General features: G+C 42.4%; 1 protein-coding gene across 1 annotated transcript in view; it reads left to right on the top strand.

The window, feature by feature from the left end:
• The first annotated feature begins 1,774 nt into the window (after positions 1-1,774).
• Klhl7 (kelch like family member 7) overlaps positions 1,775-18,666 on the top strand; it is a 56,013-nt gene continuing 39,121 nt past the window's right edge. Inside the window, exon 1 of the mRNA XM_041640674.1 lies at positions 1,775-2,080. Coding sequence (XP_041496608.1) covers positions 1,961-2,080 — 120 coding nt within the window. The 5' untranslated portion in view covers positions 1,775-1,960. The remainder of the gene's footprint in view (positions 2,081-18,666) is intronic.

Here is an 18,666-nt window from a genome sequence, read left to right as displayed (position 1 = left end):
TAGAATTTTTTTAAAGAATGCTGAAATGGGGCCAAAAAGATGGCTTAATGCTCAAGAGGACTGGCTGCTCTTCCAGGAGACTTGAATTCAAGTCCAAGCACCCAAGCAGAGGCTCAAAACCCTCTACAACTTCAGTCCCAGAGGATCAAATACTCTCTTCTGGCCTTCGTAGGCCCTGCACTCAAATGGCACACAAAGACTCAAACACCCAAACACATAAAATGGAGGCGGGGAGAAAGGGGGGGGCGTCTAAAACCTATACAAGTGTTTTTTCCAGTGTGCTGTAGTTCACCCACCTGATATTCCCACCAGTGCGTTTGGTAAATATTTTGATTTTTTTTCTTTCCTTTGTTCATTTATGTAATCTCTTTTATAGTGGAACATGTTATCTAGGATAAATTTTAGGCCATAGCTGTTCCTCCATGGTTTAAAATTAATTTTCTCTTAAGTAGCTATTGTTTAATATACACAATTTATAGTTCATTTTACCTAAAACTTCTCTGTCTAGTGTAGGGTGAAAAGGGCTTGGGGGGGTAGGGGGCGGGAACCTGTACCCTGTTCAGTTAGCTGTTGCTTCTCACCTTAGAGGCAGCCCGCCCTCCTGGATTTTTTCCTTCCTAATAAATCTCTTGAGTGAGGTTTGTTGTGAGGTGTGACATTTTCAAAAAGGACAGGAGCCCAGGTGTTAACAAATTTCGCAGAAGCCAGAGAGGAAAAGAGCAAACCTGTGAAACTTTAACTGGGCGCCTAGCTGAATAGAGTTGTTACACTCCGACCCTGAGCAGAGCTTGTAACTCTTCTCTGAAACAAAGGTTTTCACAACGCTGGGTAAACCTTCCGCAGCCAGAGCAGAGTTGTTACACTTAAACTGGGGAAACCTTTTCCTGGGGCAGAGCTGTTAAACTACATTTTGTGGTTTTTCTTGACTCCCGACTGCCAGGATACCTTTCCATCTGAGTTACAATGCTTATATCTAGTCTCTTATACATCTAGGCAGAAAACTGAGAGGTTATGTAGAAAGTTTTCATTATTAGAAACAGCGATTCCAGGCAGTCTTTATATTCCTAAACGGCAAAATGAAAAACTCTAGGATGAAACACGTTTGAGTTCTAGGACTGAACTCTGTGTTGCAGTAGAACTCCCTAGGAAGCCTAACTGAAGCCTTCTGGAACCGACACTTGATCTTTTGGCTTGTGTTGTTTAGTTTTTCAAGAGAGAGGGTTTTTTCACAGAGATTCACCTGCCTCGGCCTCCCAAGTGCTGGGATGAATAGCATGCACCCCCACCTGCCTGATCTGTTTTAATGAGAGTCAACAAGCAGGCAGTCATGCTGAGAGGCATCGATAGGACCGTGCTATTGCTTTCTGAATCCCAAATCTTGTGCTCAGGATAAACAAGCTTTTGCCTTGCAGTATGCAGATTTCTTTAATCATTTAATAGTTACTGGGAGCCTACAATCTGCCACACTCGGCGCTGCAGTGAAGAACTGACCCTGTTCTCTAGGAGGTTACACCATCGGCAGACGTTTTAGTATGTTCTATTATACAATCACCCAAAATAGATCATCACGACATCTAAACCTGGGGGCTTTGCCTTTGGCAGAAGAAAGGTACGTGCGACCATGGATGAGGCCGTTGCAACAGCCACTCAGTGACCCAAGTATAAAGTGGCCGAACCCACGGCTCCGCACGACACAGCCGGTTGCTAGGGCGACGCGCGGCCGTGACGCACTGCCCCGCCCCCTACTCCTTAGCGTCCCGCCCCCTCATTCCCGGCCTGGTGCGCAAACTCGCGATTCCCTTCAGCTGCAACCGTGGCGCAGCTGTCTTCACCCGGCCAGCGATTATTTGAGGAGCGCCGTCCTCCCTCGGCGTTCCCGCAGGCCCCAGCGCCCCGCAATCGACACCGTGCTCCAGACCGTCGCCTGTGGCGGGCAAACCCTCGCGGCTTCAAGAAGAGGATGGCTACCTCCGGCGTGGAGAAGAGTAGCAAGAAGAAGACCGAGAAAAAGCTTGCGGCTCGGGAAGAAGCCAAGCTGCTCGCGGGGTTCATGGGCGTCATGAACAACATGAGAAAGCAGGTGCGGACTGTGCGGGGCCGCGGGGCCGCGGGACCGCGGGGCGGGGTCGGGCGGCGGGGCCTGTAGCCTTGGCTGCGGGCCTACTCCGCCACGGGGCTTCCAAGGCCCACTCTGCGGGGACAACGGAGGCGGGTGGTGGGCCTCAGAGGCCGTTGTGTAACCGGTCTACTCCGGTTCTCTGAAGCCGGGAGCCTGGGGTTTGCGGGTGGTTGTGGTGCAGTGAGATGGAGGCCCTTGCCTCCGGTGTCACCCAGGTCGCACTCCTTGACAAATCCTCCCATACCTTCTAATTTAGAGAAAAAAAACAGGTACCGGTAAATAACCGGTTTCTGTGGGCTCTGGACACGGCTGTTACCGAGAGTGTCTCTTTGTTCTGTCTCTGATATGAGATGTATTCGTGTAACTGCAGCATGTCGTCGTCGAAAGGTGGCTTAGGAAAAGCACGTTTTAAGGGCGAGACGGTAGACAGGTTTTTTATTTATTCACTAGATTTTAACCGTTAATAGACCGGTAAGCATGGGAGTGCGTTCCGTGAGCTTTTACTTGGTAGAGAACACACATGGAAGGAGGTTCTAGGGATGTTTCAGTTTGTTGACGCCGATTCTGTTTTTCAAGAGGACAAAGCACAGCGTAAGCCTGAGTGATTGAAAAACCTAATTCGCCTTTCTGGCGCTTTTGCTGCCAGTCTAGACATCAGAAGAATTTCTGATCTGCTTAGAAGGTGTCAGCTCCTGACGTCTTTAAGAGAAGAACGCTGGTTGCAGCAATCTTGTCTTTGTTCACCAGCTGGCACAGTGCTCCGGCGCAGTAGATACTGTTCTCCAATGCGTAGCTCTTTCCTGGCTTTTATGCTGAAGTAGCCGTGAATGGTTGACTTCATTATTCAATATGTATCTCCTTTCGTATTCGTCGTCTTGTAACCTTTTTGTGGTGTACAGTATTGATGATTTGGGATTGCAGGTGTCTTTGTGTGCATGTGGTGGTAATGAGTAATTAAATCAAGCTCACTGTGCTTAAACTTGTTTAAACTCATCTCGTATACTCCCGCTCCCCCAAACCTTGTCGTCCATGGACTGCGGCGTTGGGAAGGAAGCATTACCTCATTCCTTAAATAGATAGGCTGCAACATCAGATGTTAAGCTTGTCTGAGCCTAAACATACGTTTAGCGATTATAAAATTGGTTCATATATAGTTTTAGACTTAGCTTTAGACTACTATCACGTCAATTTGTTTTGTTGTTAATATGGAAATGAAATTAGAGTTACTTAGAAATCACTGTTCTGCTCCTGAGTACAAAGAGGAATGTGGCTTCTTGGTGAGCATCCAGAGATCCGACCAACCCCTTTCTCTGTGGCTGGTCTGCCTGATTTTTTTTTAATCACTGACTTAGGTGTATTTCAGACTCCTCTAAGCATTTTTATCAACTTGGTGGATTCCTCCATTTTTAAAAAATGCATAGTATCACTTTGTATTGATTTACATTGTCTGTTTAGTTTTACTAGGATATTACAAATTCATGTAGCATTTTAATCATCTTAATGGATTCCTGCTGTATCTTTGTCTTAGTTAGGATTTTATGCCAAGTTCTGGTACTTGCTGGGGCTGGAACATGAACCCCTTGTTCTAATATATTTTCACCAGGGTTCTCTTTGCCATGGTTTTCTTTCACTGCCTAAGCTTGTCAGCTCTGGAACCCGCTCTGTAGACCAGGCTGGCGTTGAACTCAGAGATCTTCCTGCCTCTGCCTCCTGAGTGCTGTAGTTAAAGCTGTGTACCACCAAGCCTTGCCCTTAACTCTCTTCCTTTCTCTTTTGTCTAATTCCTTTTCACAAGTTGGAAGCTTAGTTGGGTGGAGTTTTGCCCTCAGGTCACTGTTTTCTCCATTTCATTTAGGAGCAGGCTTTTAACTTTTTATTTCCTTGACCACAAGGATCATTACAATTCCTGGTGTTCCTTTTCTCCTTAAACTGTACATTTTGTAGTTTAACTTGCTCAGCTTCACCTTTTCATTACAGCATAAAACTGGCCACTAGTAATCACACAACACAGTCGGTACTAGGCTCTTTTGAAATCCCTGCCAAAACTGTTAATTAATAACTTTTCAATTAAGCCTCAGGCAGACTTTTTGAACAAGGGCAGCAACATTCTTCACCAAAATATAAGAATGGTCTCTAGGCCACGAGGCAAGCAGATCTATATGAATTTCGGCCCATTCTGGTCTACATAGCGAACCCTAGATCTGCAAAGGCTATGAAGTGAGACCCTGATACAAAAACATAAAAAAGAAAAGGAATTTTTTCCCCTAAAACTTAAAAGAAGTTCTAAAGAGAAAGAATATGAAGTTGGGGAAGTAGGGAGGACCTTGAAGGAATTAGGAGGAAAAATATCATCAAAACCACATTGAGTAAAATTCTCAAAGAATAAGTAAAAACACTTTTTAAAACAATACTGCTTTCTGCATTTTTTATATATCTTAAGGTGTGTGTATGTTTGTGTTTGTATTGGGAAATCCCAAGGAGGGGAGTTTACTAAGTTATTATAGAGAACCTAACACATTCAATTTTAACACATAGCTCTCAAGTTTTTCAACACGATTTTACCATATTTATACTTCTGACAGGGTGGTATTGTTGACATTTGTTATTTTACCTCTTCTAATTATAGTGGCAGCTTATTTGATTGTCACTTGATATTTTTCATTTGGGGATGAGTACTATACATACACAATGACTTAATCTCTTCACTTTGATCATTTTTAATCCTCTATGTTAACTTCTATACTAGTAATAGATTCTTTCTAACTACAGGTTCTTGGCTAAGTTTACTATATAGCTCATGAGTTCCCTCTTGTTGAAGCAGGCCCTAAATCTGACATAAATCTGATGAAAAACAACTTAAAAAAGAAAAGGTTTATTTATGCCTATGGTTTTAGTAGGATGGCATCCGTTATGGTAGGAAAGGCATGGCAACATCAGGGGAAAAAAATCATGTGGCAGGAGCAGGAAATGGTCAAATATATATTTTAAGTTTTATTTTTATTTATTTATTTTGGTTTTTTGAGACAGGGTTTCTCTATAGTCCTGACTGTTCCTGCAAGTCACTTTGTAGACAGGCTGGCCTTGAACTCAGAGATCCACCTGCCTCTGTCTCCCAAATGCTGGAATTAAAGGTGTGTGCTGCCACCACCACCACCCAACCAATTATATTTCCAACTACGCACAGGAAAGAGAGAAGTAAGGAGAATAGGAAGTGGGGCTATACTGTACCTCAAGTCCACCTTAGTGTCATACTTCCTCCAGTTACTTCCCCTAACTGGGGACCAGGTGTTAAAATATATGAGCCTATTTCTCATTCAAACCACCACACACCCTGAGTCATTGGTGCCATTACACCAGTGGGCAATCTTGCTGGGAAAGACTATTGGTGCCTTTTCTCTCCCAGCAGCTTGCTTGTAGCACTATGAAAATTGACCATCAAAAAGGAGGCTTCCAGTTTGATACCAGCTTGCTTTCTTTGAGTTCTGTGAACCAAGCATGCAGTATCTTCAGCATTAGCATCTTATCCCCAAGTTCTGGTGGGCAACCAAGTGCAATGGCTATAGTCTTATTGTTCTGATGGGAGCCTCTTAGACTCCTTGACCAACAACTCTAAGGGAGGTAGGTATCCCACACCCGAGACTGGGCTTTTTATACAGTAGTCATGGTTTCTGGAAGGAGCATTGTCTGTAGGATAATGCTAATTAAACTATTTTTTAGTTTAGTATATATATTTTCTTAAATTCTTTCACTCTAATACAGTGTTATCCTTGAAAGTGAGGAATGTTTATTGTCGATAAGATGGATCTTATTTCTTTCTTTTTTTTTTTTTTTTTTTTTTGATTTTCGAGACAGGGTTTCTCCGTAGCTTTTTGGTTCCTGTCCTGGAACTAGCTCTTGTAGACCAGGCTGGCCTCGAACTCAGAGATCCGCCTGCCTCTGCCTGGGATTAAAGGCGTGCACCACCACCGCCCGGGTGGATCTTATTTCTTAATCCATTCAGATAGCTTGTCTTTTAGTTGGTGAATTGACATCATTAATGTTTGAAGTTATTATAGAGAAATGTGTGTTGATTGATATCTTTTTATTACTTTTTATTTTATTTTTTAATTTTTAAAATTTGGGGGGAGGGGTTGAGACAGGGTTTCTCTGTAGCTTTGAAGCCTGTCCTGGAACTAGCTCTTGTAGACCAGGCTAGCCTCAAATTCATAGAGATCCACCTGCTTCTGCCTCCTGAGTGCTGGGATTAAAGGCATATGCACCACCACCACCCTGTTTTACTTTATTTTTTTTAAACAATCTTTTTAATTTTACTTACCAATTCTGGTTCACTCTCCCTATACTCCGACTCCCCCTACTTTCCCCCCACCCCACTTCTCATCCATTCCTCAGAGAAGGTGACTCCCATGGGAAGTCAACAGAGTCTGTCACATCACTTGAGACAGGACCAAGGCCCTCCTCTCTGTACCTAGACTGAGCAAGGTATCCTTTCATAGGCAATGGGCTCCAAAAAGCTAGTTCGTGCACTAGCGATAAATACTGGTTTCACAGCAGTGGCCCCACAACTGCCCAAGCCACATTTGTGCTCTTAGTCCTACTTTGTATCTGAATTATCACTATCAGTTGTTTTCCTCCAGAAGCCTCGTGGTTATGCTTATTCTTTTCAGTGCTAAGTATTTCTTCCAGTATTTTCTGTAGTGCTGGTTCAGACATGAATTTCTTTGGCCTATTTATATCATGGAAAGTTTTTCTCCTTGAACTGTGACAGTTTTGCTGAGTAAATTAGTGTAGCTTGGCATTGATGCTCTTTTAAGATATTATTCCAAATTCCTCATGGCTTCTCAAGTCCCCATTGAGAAGTCATCTGTTGTTCTAATGGGCTTGCCCATGTCCATGACTTGAGACTTCTTTTGCAGCTTGCAGCAGTCCTTTGTTCTGTATATTTAGTGTTCTAACTATAATATGATGTAGGAAGTTTTTCTGGTTCTCTCTGTGTTCTGCATGCTTCTTGTATCTAAATGCATCTCCTTTAGTTTTAGGGCGTTTTGTTTTTTTGTTGGTTCCCCCCCCCCCATATTTCTATTGAAGATCTGTTTTGTACCTGCAATCTGGAATTATTTTAATTTGTTTGTGCTTATGATTCATAGATTTGATCTTTCATGATGTCCCAAAGCTCCTTCACAATTCATTCTTGGGGGGTTTGTTGTTGTTTTAGTGTTTGGGTGGTTTTTGTTTTTTAACTTAATCATTTCCTTGTTCCCATCCTTAGCCTCTGCATTTCTGTTGGCATCCTGCCCTTTGAGCTTCTATGAGAGTTCTATTTGCCCACCTTGTTCTCACATCTAGATGGTTTGTCATCTAAGTGAGTAAGTGTTGGCAAGGCTTTCCACTGAGTTTTCTGACAGGACTGTTGAGTTTTTTTCCCTCATCTTCATTTCAACTTGGATTTTCTTCAGTGTTTCAAATTCTTTGTTGAATTCACCTTTTATATCCCAAATTGTCTTCATTATTTCAATCAGTTGTTTGTGTTTCAGGCTAAAAGAGTTTATTTCTGACCTCTTCATTCGGGTTCATTCAGGTGTTTTGTTCTCCTCACTAAACTCTTGGACCGTGTTTATATTGATCATTGTTTTCAACCCTTGTCTTGAGATTCTTTTGGGTTGTTCTCTTTGGGGGACTATTACTGTAGGATGGATGGACTTGGAGGTGGGGCACACATGCTCTTGGTTTTTGTATTGGGACCTGGGCATCTGCAGTAAGGTTGTTGATTGTATGTTTTTTTTGTTTTTTTTTTAATATTTATTTATTTATTATGTATACAATATTCTGTCTGTGTGTATGCCTGCAGGCCAGCAGAGGGCACCAGACCCCATTACAGATGGTTGTGAGCCACCATGTGGTTGCCGGGAATTGAACTCAGGACCTTTGGAAGAGCAGGCAATGCTCTTAACCTCTGAGCCATCTCTCCAGCCTCTGATTGTATGTTTGATAGGCATTTTTATCCAGTTGTATTGAGAAGGAGTTTGTTTCTGTTCCATTTTTACTGGCTTCAGATTAGGTAGAAGTACAAAGCTGCTCAGTGCGCTAAGATACTTGGTGTTGATTTGTAACTGGGGAGGCTGTGGTGATTCTGACTCTGGCTGCTGAGATGACACTGGAGTCAAGGTGGTTGTGTGAATGCTTGGCAGGGAGGAACCAAACTGTCCTGTGAATAGTTGTTTGGGGAACGTACTGTTGCAGGTGGCATGGGTGGGGGTGGGCAGAATCAGGGGGACTTAATGCCAGCACTGTGGGTAGGGCTGCTACTGAGACTGAGCCCAGGGAAAAGTTACGCAGTGGATGAAGGGAGGATCTATGGGGATTTAATAAATAGTAGAAACCCTCAAGTTTCAGGCAGGGACTAAGTCCTGGTAAAAGCAGCATGGGGAACAAGGAGAGAGGGCCTACCAGATTTATCAACTGAACCTGAATCATTGCATCTTTCGCCTCATAGGTTTTATCCTCATGGGTTCCACAGATGTATCACGTCTTGCCTGTAAAACGAGCATCGTAACAGCACTAGGTTACAGCACTAGGTTCTGCCACCAGCTGGAGTAGTAACCAGGCACCCATACACTATTGCTGCCATGATTTTGGAATACCTGGATGACTAAGCAGTGAAATGAATCTTGGGGAAAACAACTTTTAGGCAGCCTGTGGGAAGGTGTTTTGGAGATACTCTTTTCTTTTTTTTTTTTTTTTTGGTTTTTTCGAGACAAGGTTTCTCTGTGGTTTTGGAGCCTGTCCTGGAACTAGCTCTTGTAGACCAGGCTGGTCTCGAACTCACAGAGATCCGCCTGCCTCTGCCTCCCGAGTGCTGGGATTACAGGCGTGCGCCACCACCGCCCAAGAGAAAGTCTTTCGAATGAATTGAAGCCTTTGAATCTGAAATGGCTGGAGTCAAGTTATCTTTCCTTTTGTCCTGATGCAAAGTCCTTACTTGCTTCTTAATAGCTCTAACTTTGCAAAAACCATGCCTTCTTGGCCCCAACTTTATACAGACTTTTCTGACCAAATTGCAAATTTCTGCTTCATTTTTACTGTAACCTGGATAAAATAACCTGCCTCCCTGTTCCACATTCTGAATGCTGAGCTACCCTGAAACTTCCTCTGCTAGATTAAATTCAGGTTTCTAGAAGGATTCAGATCATGAACAAAATACAGACAACATCTTTGCCATGTGCTAACACAGAATCCTTGTTCCCATCCTTAGCCTCTGCATTTCTGTTGGCATCCTGCCCTTTGAGCTTCTATGAGAGTTAAGCATTATTATATTCTAGGGCTTCTCCAGTCTCTTCCAGATTTTCCATGTAGTAGTTCCAAAGGTCCCTGGACCATACATTCAGGTTAGCTACAACAGTTACCCACTCCTTGTTTTAGTTTCCTGTATTGCTGCTTTGTTGTTTTCATAGCTGGGATAAAATACCTGAACAAAGCAACTTAAGGAAGGAAAGATTTTCCTTGGGATCTGGGCTTGAGAGTGTTGAGTCCATGATTGGCTGGTCCTGCATGTGACACAGGTGGCGTAGACAGGACACAGACAGGAAGGGACCAAGGACAAGATTATTCCCCACCCCTACCCCACAAAGAGGACTTGCCTCCAGTGACCTACTTCTACCTTGGCCTTATTTCTAAAATTTTCAGCTAATCTCCTAAAATAGTGGTGCCATTTACAACCAGGCTTTCCATACATGGACCTTTTGGAGGTAAATTTCATGTCTAAGCCATAATGTTGTCTATTTTTGAGGCTTTGGCTTCTTTGATACTGACTTCTGAAAAGTTAAATTCTTAGTCCATCTTTGTTCAACATCTTTAACTTTTATTCTGTTGGCTTCTTGCTGTCAGTATTTAAACATGTTTTAACTTCTTGATTTTTTTAATCAACCAGCAAGCATTACCATCTCAACTTTAACATTCCTCTCGAAATATCTCTTTTTACTATTGAGCCCCAAAGTTGAGTAAGTTCTGCCCATATGAGTACACAATTCATATGTTGTCCTGGTGCGGTTTGACTTCCTAACTCATTTATCCAAATGCGTATTTACTGAGAGCCTATTATGTACCAGAAATACTGCTAGGATTACAATAGTAAACAAAGCCTGGCGGGCCCTTTTCCTGTACAGTTTACAGTCCAGCTAGGAAAGAGATATTCATTAGTTAAGAGCTACACAGATAAACGTAAAATTGCAATAGTGGTGGGTATTAAGGAGAAGACAGTAGTATATTGACTCTCAGGAAAGTTTCTCTAAGCAACTGGTAATGAAGAACTAGCATAAGAGTGTTACCCAGGCAGAGGAGAAGGCCTCTCACCAGAGACAACATGCTTACACTGGAGACCTACTTTACTTGAAAATGGTGCATGCCAGGCATTGGTTAAAGTCCAGTTTGACTGGAGGAGTGAACATGGTGTGGGATGAAGCTGATGGAGTAGCCAGGGACTTGCTTGTGTGCTGCTTCATTAAGTTAGGATTTGCCCTTATTTAAAACCCGTTTTTCTTTTGAAAAAGTTTTTTGTTGGTTTGATCGTTTATTACAGTTTTATTGGAAGTCTCTCTGTAGACCAGAACTCAAGAGATCCACCTGCCTCTTTCTCCTAATGCTTGAATTAAAGGTGTGTGCCACGACACCCAGCCTACAATCTTTTTCTTTATGTGAGTGAAAATAAATGATGTGAATTAAAATAGATCTCAGAGTGTTTGCTGTGAGACTGAATTGTGAGCCGACCTCAGTGTGATGACTCCCATGTGTGGTTATGATAACCAAAATAAGATAACTTAAAATAGGACCAGACATCTAAGTAAATGTTAGTTGTTTTGTTACCCTTTGTAGTAGATTGGAACTTAGGGGGTTTAATACAAAGTCTGACTTTTAACATTCTGGAATGTGTAACTAGATAAAAATCAAAATATTGGAGCAAGGATTATAATTTGCATCTTCAGATATATTTCTTTTGGGTTGTCAATCAGATGATCAGCTGATGGGTCTGGGTGGTTGTAGCTTAGAAATGTGAATTTATTTATTATGTATACAGGGTTCTCCCTGCATGTGTGACTGCATAACTTAAGAGGGCACCAGATCTCATTGTAGATACTTGTGAGCCATCCTGTGGGTGCTGGGAATTGAACTCGGGTCCTCTGGAAGAGCAGTGCCCTTAACCTCTGAGCCATCTCTCTTACCCCTAGAAGTGTGAATTTAATCAGTTCTGTGTCTACAGAAGATAACTTCTTCATTGATGCTATGGCAACTTAAGAATCTAGGATGAAGGTAGGGAATGAGCCATGAAGAATGCAAAAAAGGAGTGTCCAGAAGAGAGGAGAAATATAAGAATTTTGAAAAATCAAGGATTAAATTGTTTCAAAAGGAGGACCTCATTTTAAAGCCAATGAAAAGTCAGAAGCAAATTAGATATAGCTACATAAGCTTATTGACTCAATCTTTTGTTAGAGGGACAGATGGGAATCAGATTAGTGTAAGCTCTAGTATGTAAGATATGAGAAAATTAAAACAGCTGGTCTTGAGAAATTTGGCTCTGAAGAAAACGCAAGAGTCAAGTGAAGGTTGCTTGGCTTTGTTTAAATGGGAGGAAAATCAATGTGTTTAAAAGGAATTGCAAACTGGATAAGGTGACTCATGCCTGTAATCCCAAAGTGCAGGATGCTCATAATTAATTGATGGCCTGAACTGCATCACTACAAGGAAACCCTCTGAGATGAAACAGAAACCAAACCAAAGGCAACAAAACCACAAAAATAATAGAAATAAGAGGTGACTGTATGAGAGACAGATGGGGAATTGGTAATTCCTGATAACAAAGTAAGCATGGTCAGTCTCAAAGTTCTGGCAGCCCTTCTTCCTAGTAAGTGAGAAGGAGTAAAGGACTGGCAGATAGGTCTGTTTGGAATCAGAAAAATTGGGGTGTTACCCAGTCTTGTTTTTCTCTGAAAAAGAGGCTAAAATGGAAGAGGAAGAAAGTGAAGCTGAAGGGTGAAGAAAGGTGTTTAGTAGTGTTTCTGAAGGTTCTCTGCACTCTTATAAACTACTAGTGAGTATTTACCTTTAACTGGCCTTCAAAGCCCTGTTCTTGTCTGATCTCAACCTCCTTTTCCAGTTGTCCATCCCTATTCTTTTAGCTTTTGTACTTCAGGATGTGCTTAACTTTTTGTCAACTTTTACACAGCAAAAGTCATCTGAAGGGGGAGACCTCAATTAAGAAAATGCCTCTATAAGATCAGGTTGTAGCTGGGCCTGGAGGGCATTTTCTTAGTGATCAATGGAGGTGGGTTCAGTCCATTGTGGATTGTTCCATCCTTGGGCCAGATGGAAAGAAAAACAGGCTGAGCAAGCCAGCAAGCAGCACCCCTCCATGGCCTCTGCATCAGCTCCTGCCTCCAAGTTCCTGCCCTGCTTAAGTTCTGCCCCAACTTCCTTCCATGATGAACAGTGATATGGATATATTAAGCCAAATAAACCCTTTCCTCCCCAACTTGCTTTTTGGTCATGGTGTTTCTTCACAGCAATAGAAACCCTAACTTGCTATAGTACATGGGATACACTTTACCTTCTTTCTCTCTCTTGTTTCTGTTCTTCTCCTAAATGCCTCTTACTCTTTGAGGCCCTAGATTGTATCAAGGCCCTCTTATTATTTACTCTTACACGATTCTGTCGCTCAGCCAACACAATTCTGAGAAATGGTGGCATACATCAAGAAATTAGGAGCACCTTGCTTCCTGGTCAGTCACAGGATATGTGGAGGATCAAAAGGTCCATAAAGGACTCTCTTCCCACATCACAAGATACTCAGGAGTGTCACCACTTGAATTCTAGTTGTCTCAGCTCATGGGATAGAACAACAGTTTCTTCCTTGATGGCCAGGGTCAGCACCAGCTAAAAGTAACTCTTCTGGGGTTTGATGGTTTTGTTGTCATTGGCTTTGTTTGCGTTTTGTCTTGTTTGGTGGTGGCGGTGGTGTTCCCCCTGTAGTAATAAGAGTGGCGGGGCTGCGTCCCCAGCACCCCAGCTGCCTGCTCGGCTAGCTTATGCCCCGAAATAATTACATGGACACTGTATTCTTGTAAACACTGCTTGGCCCATTCTCTTCTAGGCTAATTCTCACATATTAATTTAGCCCATTTCTAATCATCTGTGTGTAGCACCCCAAGGTGCACTTACCAGGGAGATTCTAGCCTATGTCCATCCTGGGTCGGAGCTTCATAGCGTGCGTCTGCCCAGGAGCCAGGAGCATGGCTTCTCTCTGAGGCCTCTGCTCCGGAGAGGAGAGCTGTCGAGTCTGAGCTCACTTCCTCTTCCTCCCAGCGTTCTGTTCTGTTTACTCCTCCCACCTATCTTCTAACCAATAAAATGGGCCAAGGCAGTTCCTTTATTAGCCAATGACCTTCCTCCATCACCCCCCATCCCTCCCCCCCCATTTCCTTCTTCCCTCCTCCTCCCCCCACCAGTATGAAGAATAAGTAAAATGAGGCCTCCAACTCAGAGATCTGCCTGCCTCTCCTGCTGGGGTTAAAAGTGCACCCCACCACATCTCAGAACAAATAATTTTCAAAGAAAAGATGAGAAAAGAAACTTTCAGCTTTGGTTTTTAACAGGCTGCTCCCATCTCTGGTCTTCAGAGTGTCAGACTAAACCCATCTGGGAAGAATTACCCCTCAAGAGGCCAACAGGGAAACCATTTACCTCATAAAGAAAAGATTTTTGTCCATGTACACTGCTGCTTTTCTAGCATATAATTTTTTAAATATTCTTTCTAGTGTTTGTGATGGACCATATTTATCGCCACAATAATGTTGGTAATGTCAGTTATTTGTAGTGATATTTGTATTTTAATAAAGCTTGCCTGAAGATCAGAGAGTAAAACAGATACACTGACCAGCCTTACAGACCGGGCAGTGGTGACACACACCTTTAATCCCATTAGCCACACTAGTTTGTCATAGAAACCAGGCAATAGTGGTGCACACCTTTAATCCCAGCCCTAGAGAAGAATATAAAACAGGAGGAGGCTCTTTCGCTGTTGGGCCCTCATTTGTGAGCGTTGTGAGCGGCAAAGATGCCGGCGGCTCGAGGCCGTTGTGGTTCAGGCCGCTGGTCGCCAGGAGCATGGTGAGGGGTAGCACGTGGGCCACAGCCATGTGAAGCCAACCCCATATTGAGCGGAGACACCCGAGGACCTCCACTGTCACGGATGGTAACACCGGAACTCATTGCTGTTTGGTGATGGAATACACGTTCAGGTATTGTTAAAGCAAAGTAGTAGTGGCACCTTACAGGGAATCTTCGCATTTAAATCTTGGTAATGGGCATTGTGGATGTTAATATAGCACTGTTTTTAGTGGCTGGCCTTTATTTCATATGAAGTTTTTAATAAGCCAAATAAAGTTTGGTTGATGAGTAATTAAAAAAAAAAAGACAGGAGGAGACAGCTCTCAGAAAGTCTCATTCTGAGATTTCTGGAGGCAGGATTGCCATTTCAGACTGAGGTAGAGGAAAGAGCCAGTAACTGGCTGTTTTGCTTTTCAGACCAACAGGTTGAACCCTATTTTCTGTCTCTGGGTTTTTATTAATCATGCTACAGTTATTTTTTTCCTTTTTTTAAAAAAATTGTTTTTGTTGAGCTATATATTTATCTTCGTTGCCCTCCCTTCCTTCCTTCCTCCCTTTCTACTGTCTCCCATGATCCCCACACTCCCAATTTACTCAGGAGATCTTGTCTTTTTCTACTTCCCATGTAGATTAGATCCATGTATGTCTCTCTTAGGGGGCCCCCTTTGGTGTCTAGGGTCTCTGGGATTGTGAATTATATGCTGGTTTTTCTTTGCTTTATGTCTAAAAGCCACTTATGAGTACATAGATACATTCTTTTTTCTTGTGCAGAATGTTAGAAATTTGCCAGATAGTTAGAATCAGCCCCCAGGTTCCCTGGCTTTCCTTTCTTTAACTGTTACTTATCCTGTATATTGGAGGCTTAGTGGATTTTTTGAACTTTGTATCCCTGACTGATGTCCAAGTTCTCTCTAGTGATAGAGCTTCCCTCCTCTTGAGAGCAGTTACCCTCATTTGCAGCCAGCAGTCGTGCAGAGCAGGTTGTCGCCTTGCATCTCGTACAGCTCTGCTCCTCCTGACTACTCTGCACCTTGGATGTCTCTTATGAGATGGAATTCCTCCATCTGTAACTCTTGTCTTTTGAGGGAGTCTTCCCTCTTTTTACTTCATCTGTATTAGTTAGAGAATGTAACAGATGCCTTTAAGGCCTATGGTTCTATCAAGGTAAGGGTCGCCTTTAGCAGTTATCCCTAAAGCTTTATCTTTCCTGAATGTTTGGATTTTCCAGGCTTTATAACAAAGGAGCAGCAGACATGTTCCTCTTACTCACTATCTGTAGTGTCTTTCTTGCTTTTTGTGTGTGCACATATGTATTTTGATAAGTGCGTGTGGAGGCCCAAGATTTATGTCAGAAGTCATCCTCCATCAATACCTTTTCTACCTACTCCTTGAGGAAGGGTTTCTCATTAAAACCCGAGTTTGTGACTATTGCTAGATTCTCTAGCCAGTTTGTTGTGTTGGCTCTGTCTCTACCTTCCATGGCTGGAATTATAGGCAAACCAATGCCCATCCAGCATCTGCATGAGTTCTGAGGATCAGGATATAAGCTCTCAACCCCATGCCTGTCTGCTGTCATGTTCATAAAGAACTAAAAGACTAATCCTCTGAAGCTGTAAGCAAGCTCCCAATAAGTGCTTTCTTCTTTTAGTTGCCTTGGTCATGGTATCTCTTTACAGCAATAGGACAGTAACTAAGGCAGCAATTTATTTTGACAAGCATAACCCATATCATAGCTAAAGATAGCATAGATCAGATGACATGTTAGAATAACTATAAAAGAATAAGCCTTATAGAAATTGTGTTAGTGGGAATTTAAGCTAAGTCACTATTTTAGTCCGCTTTCTGCTGTGGTAAAACACTACTACAAATCTAGTAATTTATAAATAAGAGGAAGTTTATTTGCTTACAAGAGTTACAAGAGGTTGTGAGCTTTCTAAAGTTAATTACTAGGAACCGAACTTGGGTTCTATGGAAGTGCAGCAAGTATTCTTTATCACTCCCAGTGATACACCTTCTCCAACAAGGACAGACCTCGAAATCCTTCCTAAATACTCCACCAACTGGGAAACAAACCTTCAAGTATGTAAGCTAAGGTGAGCGCCCTCATTCAGCCACCACAGCTTATAACTCTAACAGGATCTGTTTTGTTGCTGTTGTCATTAGCTCTGAAGCACTGCTCAGTATCTAATTGCATCTTAAAAAACAAGGTTTGGTGGATTTTGGTATCCAGCTGCTCTTTCTTTCTCCCCATGATTCCATCCTGTTTAGTTTCCAGCTGAGCTTTTCTCCTCTCCCCATAGTCAGAAGTGCTTCCTGCCTTCCTCTGATAGCCTCTCTTTTTCCACCTTGGAAATTTAAAGGCTTAGCATTTTCCTCTTCTTTGAATTTGTTTGAATGTTAATAGCAAGCCCAGCCTCATCCTGTAGTGCTCCTGTAAACTAGCCAGTGAGCAGCACTGCCCTTTTGGGAAAGTTGATTTTTATCTCCATTTTATAGCAGATACTGTATATATTGGTAGATCCTTATCCAGGGTCTCTTCAGACTTAATTTCCTGAGTTTGTCTTCATTAGGCTCCACAGCTTTCATTTGCGCTGACACTGCTTCTATTTCAGTACCCTTGGAATGCTTACTTTAAAAAGATGGCTATAAACTGTACCCAAGTGGTCCTCTTAACCATCTTAGTAACATTTTCAGTGTTTCCTAATAGTTTATGCCATGAATGAAATGAGTCTGAATTGTAATCCTGCAAATAATAATAATATCTTTCTTGGACAGCTGTTCACTGCACAGCAGCTCCCCATTCCAGGCCTGCTGTGGGACCAGCACTGCCATTTTCCCTGTTGTCAAAGGTGCCCTCTTAATACCAGTCAGAATATCCATTAAAATGCAACATGAGATTTGAGGGGAGGATTCAAACCATAGCAGCCACATGGAAACGTGCTGCTTATGAAAGACTAAAAATTTTAAGGCTAAGAATAATACATGCAGAAATATAACTAATGTAGGAGGCAATGACCAGAAGAAATTAAAGGTGGGGTTTTTTTTTCCCCCCTTTATTTAACCAGTCAGTATGTATTGTCAAATGTTAGTGTGTTGCAAGGAACCGCTTGTTCATCCCGGCCTCCTGGGTAGCTTAGCCCGGAAATAATCACACAGAAAACTGTATTAATTAAAACACTACTTGGCCCCATTAGCTCTAACTTCTTTTTTTTTTTTTTTAGATTTATTATGTATACAGTGTTCTGTCTGTATTCTTGTAGACCAGAAGAGGACACCAGACCTCATTACAGATCGTTGCTGGGAATTGAACTCAGGACCTTTAAAAGAGCAGGCTGTGCTCTTAACCACTGAGCCATCTCTCCAACCCCATGCTCTAACTTCTTATTGGCTAACTCTTACATATTAATTTAACCCATCTCCATTAATCTGTGTATTGCCACATGGCAGTGGCTTCTCAGCAAAGTTTCAGCACATCTATCCCGGTGGTGGCGGCTCCATGGTGTCTCCCACTCCGCCCTTCTTTCTCCCATCATTCAGTCCAGTCCTCCCTCCTACCTAAGTTTTGCCCTATCAAGCAACACATAGATAGAAGGACCTCTCACACCATTAGTGGTGCCTGTACCTTCTCCACATATGATCAGACATGAACTATCCATAGCTTTAGGGGCTATCAATCTGCATATGATTCTAAGCACTGGTCCACAAAACTTATTACCAAATCTTGAAATAGACTGTAAAATTGAAGTTTTTTACCTTTTAGTCTACTTTGGAGGGCTCATTTCTCTTTTCCTAAGCATTAGCATCTTACTTGGATTTTTATTCACAAAATAAAGTAGTACTAGGGGAATGGCGTAATGGGTAAGAACCCTTGCCGGGAAATTCCACACGGAAAATCAGGCATGGCCAAATGTGTCTGTAACCCCAGCAGAGGGTGGAGAGTCAGGTCCTGAGAACTCGCTGGTTAGCCAGCCAAGCCTAATAAAACAGCAAGTTTTAGGTTCACTGAGAGACTGTCTCAAAAAACTTAGGTGGAAGGTGAGGAAGAACAACACCTGTTAGCCTTCTCTGGCCTCTGTATAAAGGCATTGACCTACATGCCTCATGTGTGTATGCACACACAAAATAGCTAACTAAATACACAATAGGAAATTTCAAGCCATCCAAAACAATATTATATTAGTAAAATATTTGTCATTTAGAAAAATATTTAAAATTAACAAACACTGTATCTGTTAAGCTCCTGAACTATTAATAGATTTGTAACAAGATTTAAAAACCACTCAATATTGGGCTGGAAAGATGGCTCAGCAGATGACCCAGATTCACTTTCTCCAGTACCCACATGGCATCTTAAAACCATCCCAATACCAGGGAATTGACACAGTCATCTGAAC

Source organism: Microtus oregoni, unplaced genomic scaffold (genome assembly GCF_018167655.1).
Source record: "Microtus oregoni isolate MIOR12 unplaced genomic scaffold, Mior012 000064F_ref0000363, whole genome shotgun sequence".
Lineage (NCBI taxonomy): Eukaryota > Metazoa > Chordata > Mammalia > Rodentia > Cricetidae > Microtus > Microtus oregoni.
This window is presented reverse-complemented; position numbering and strand designations above follow the sequence as displayed.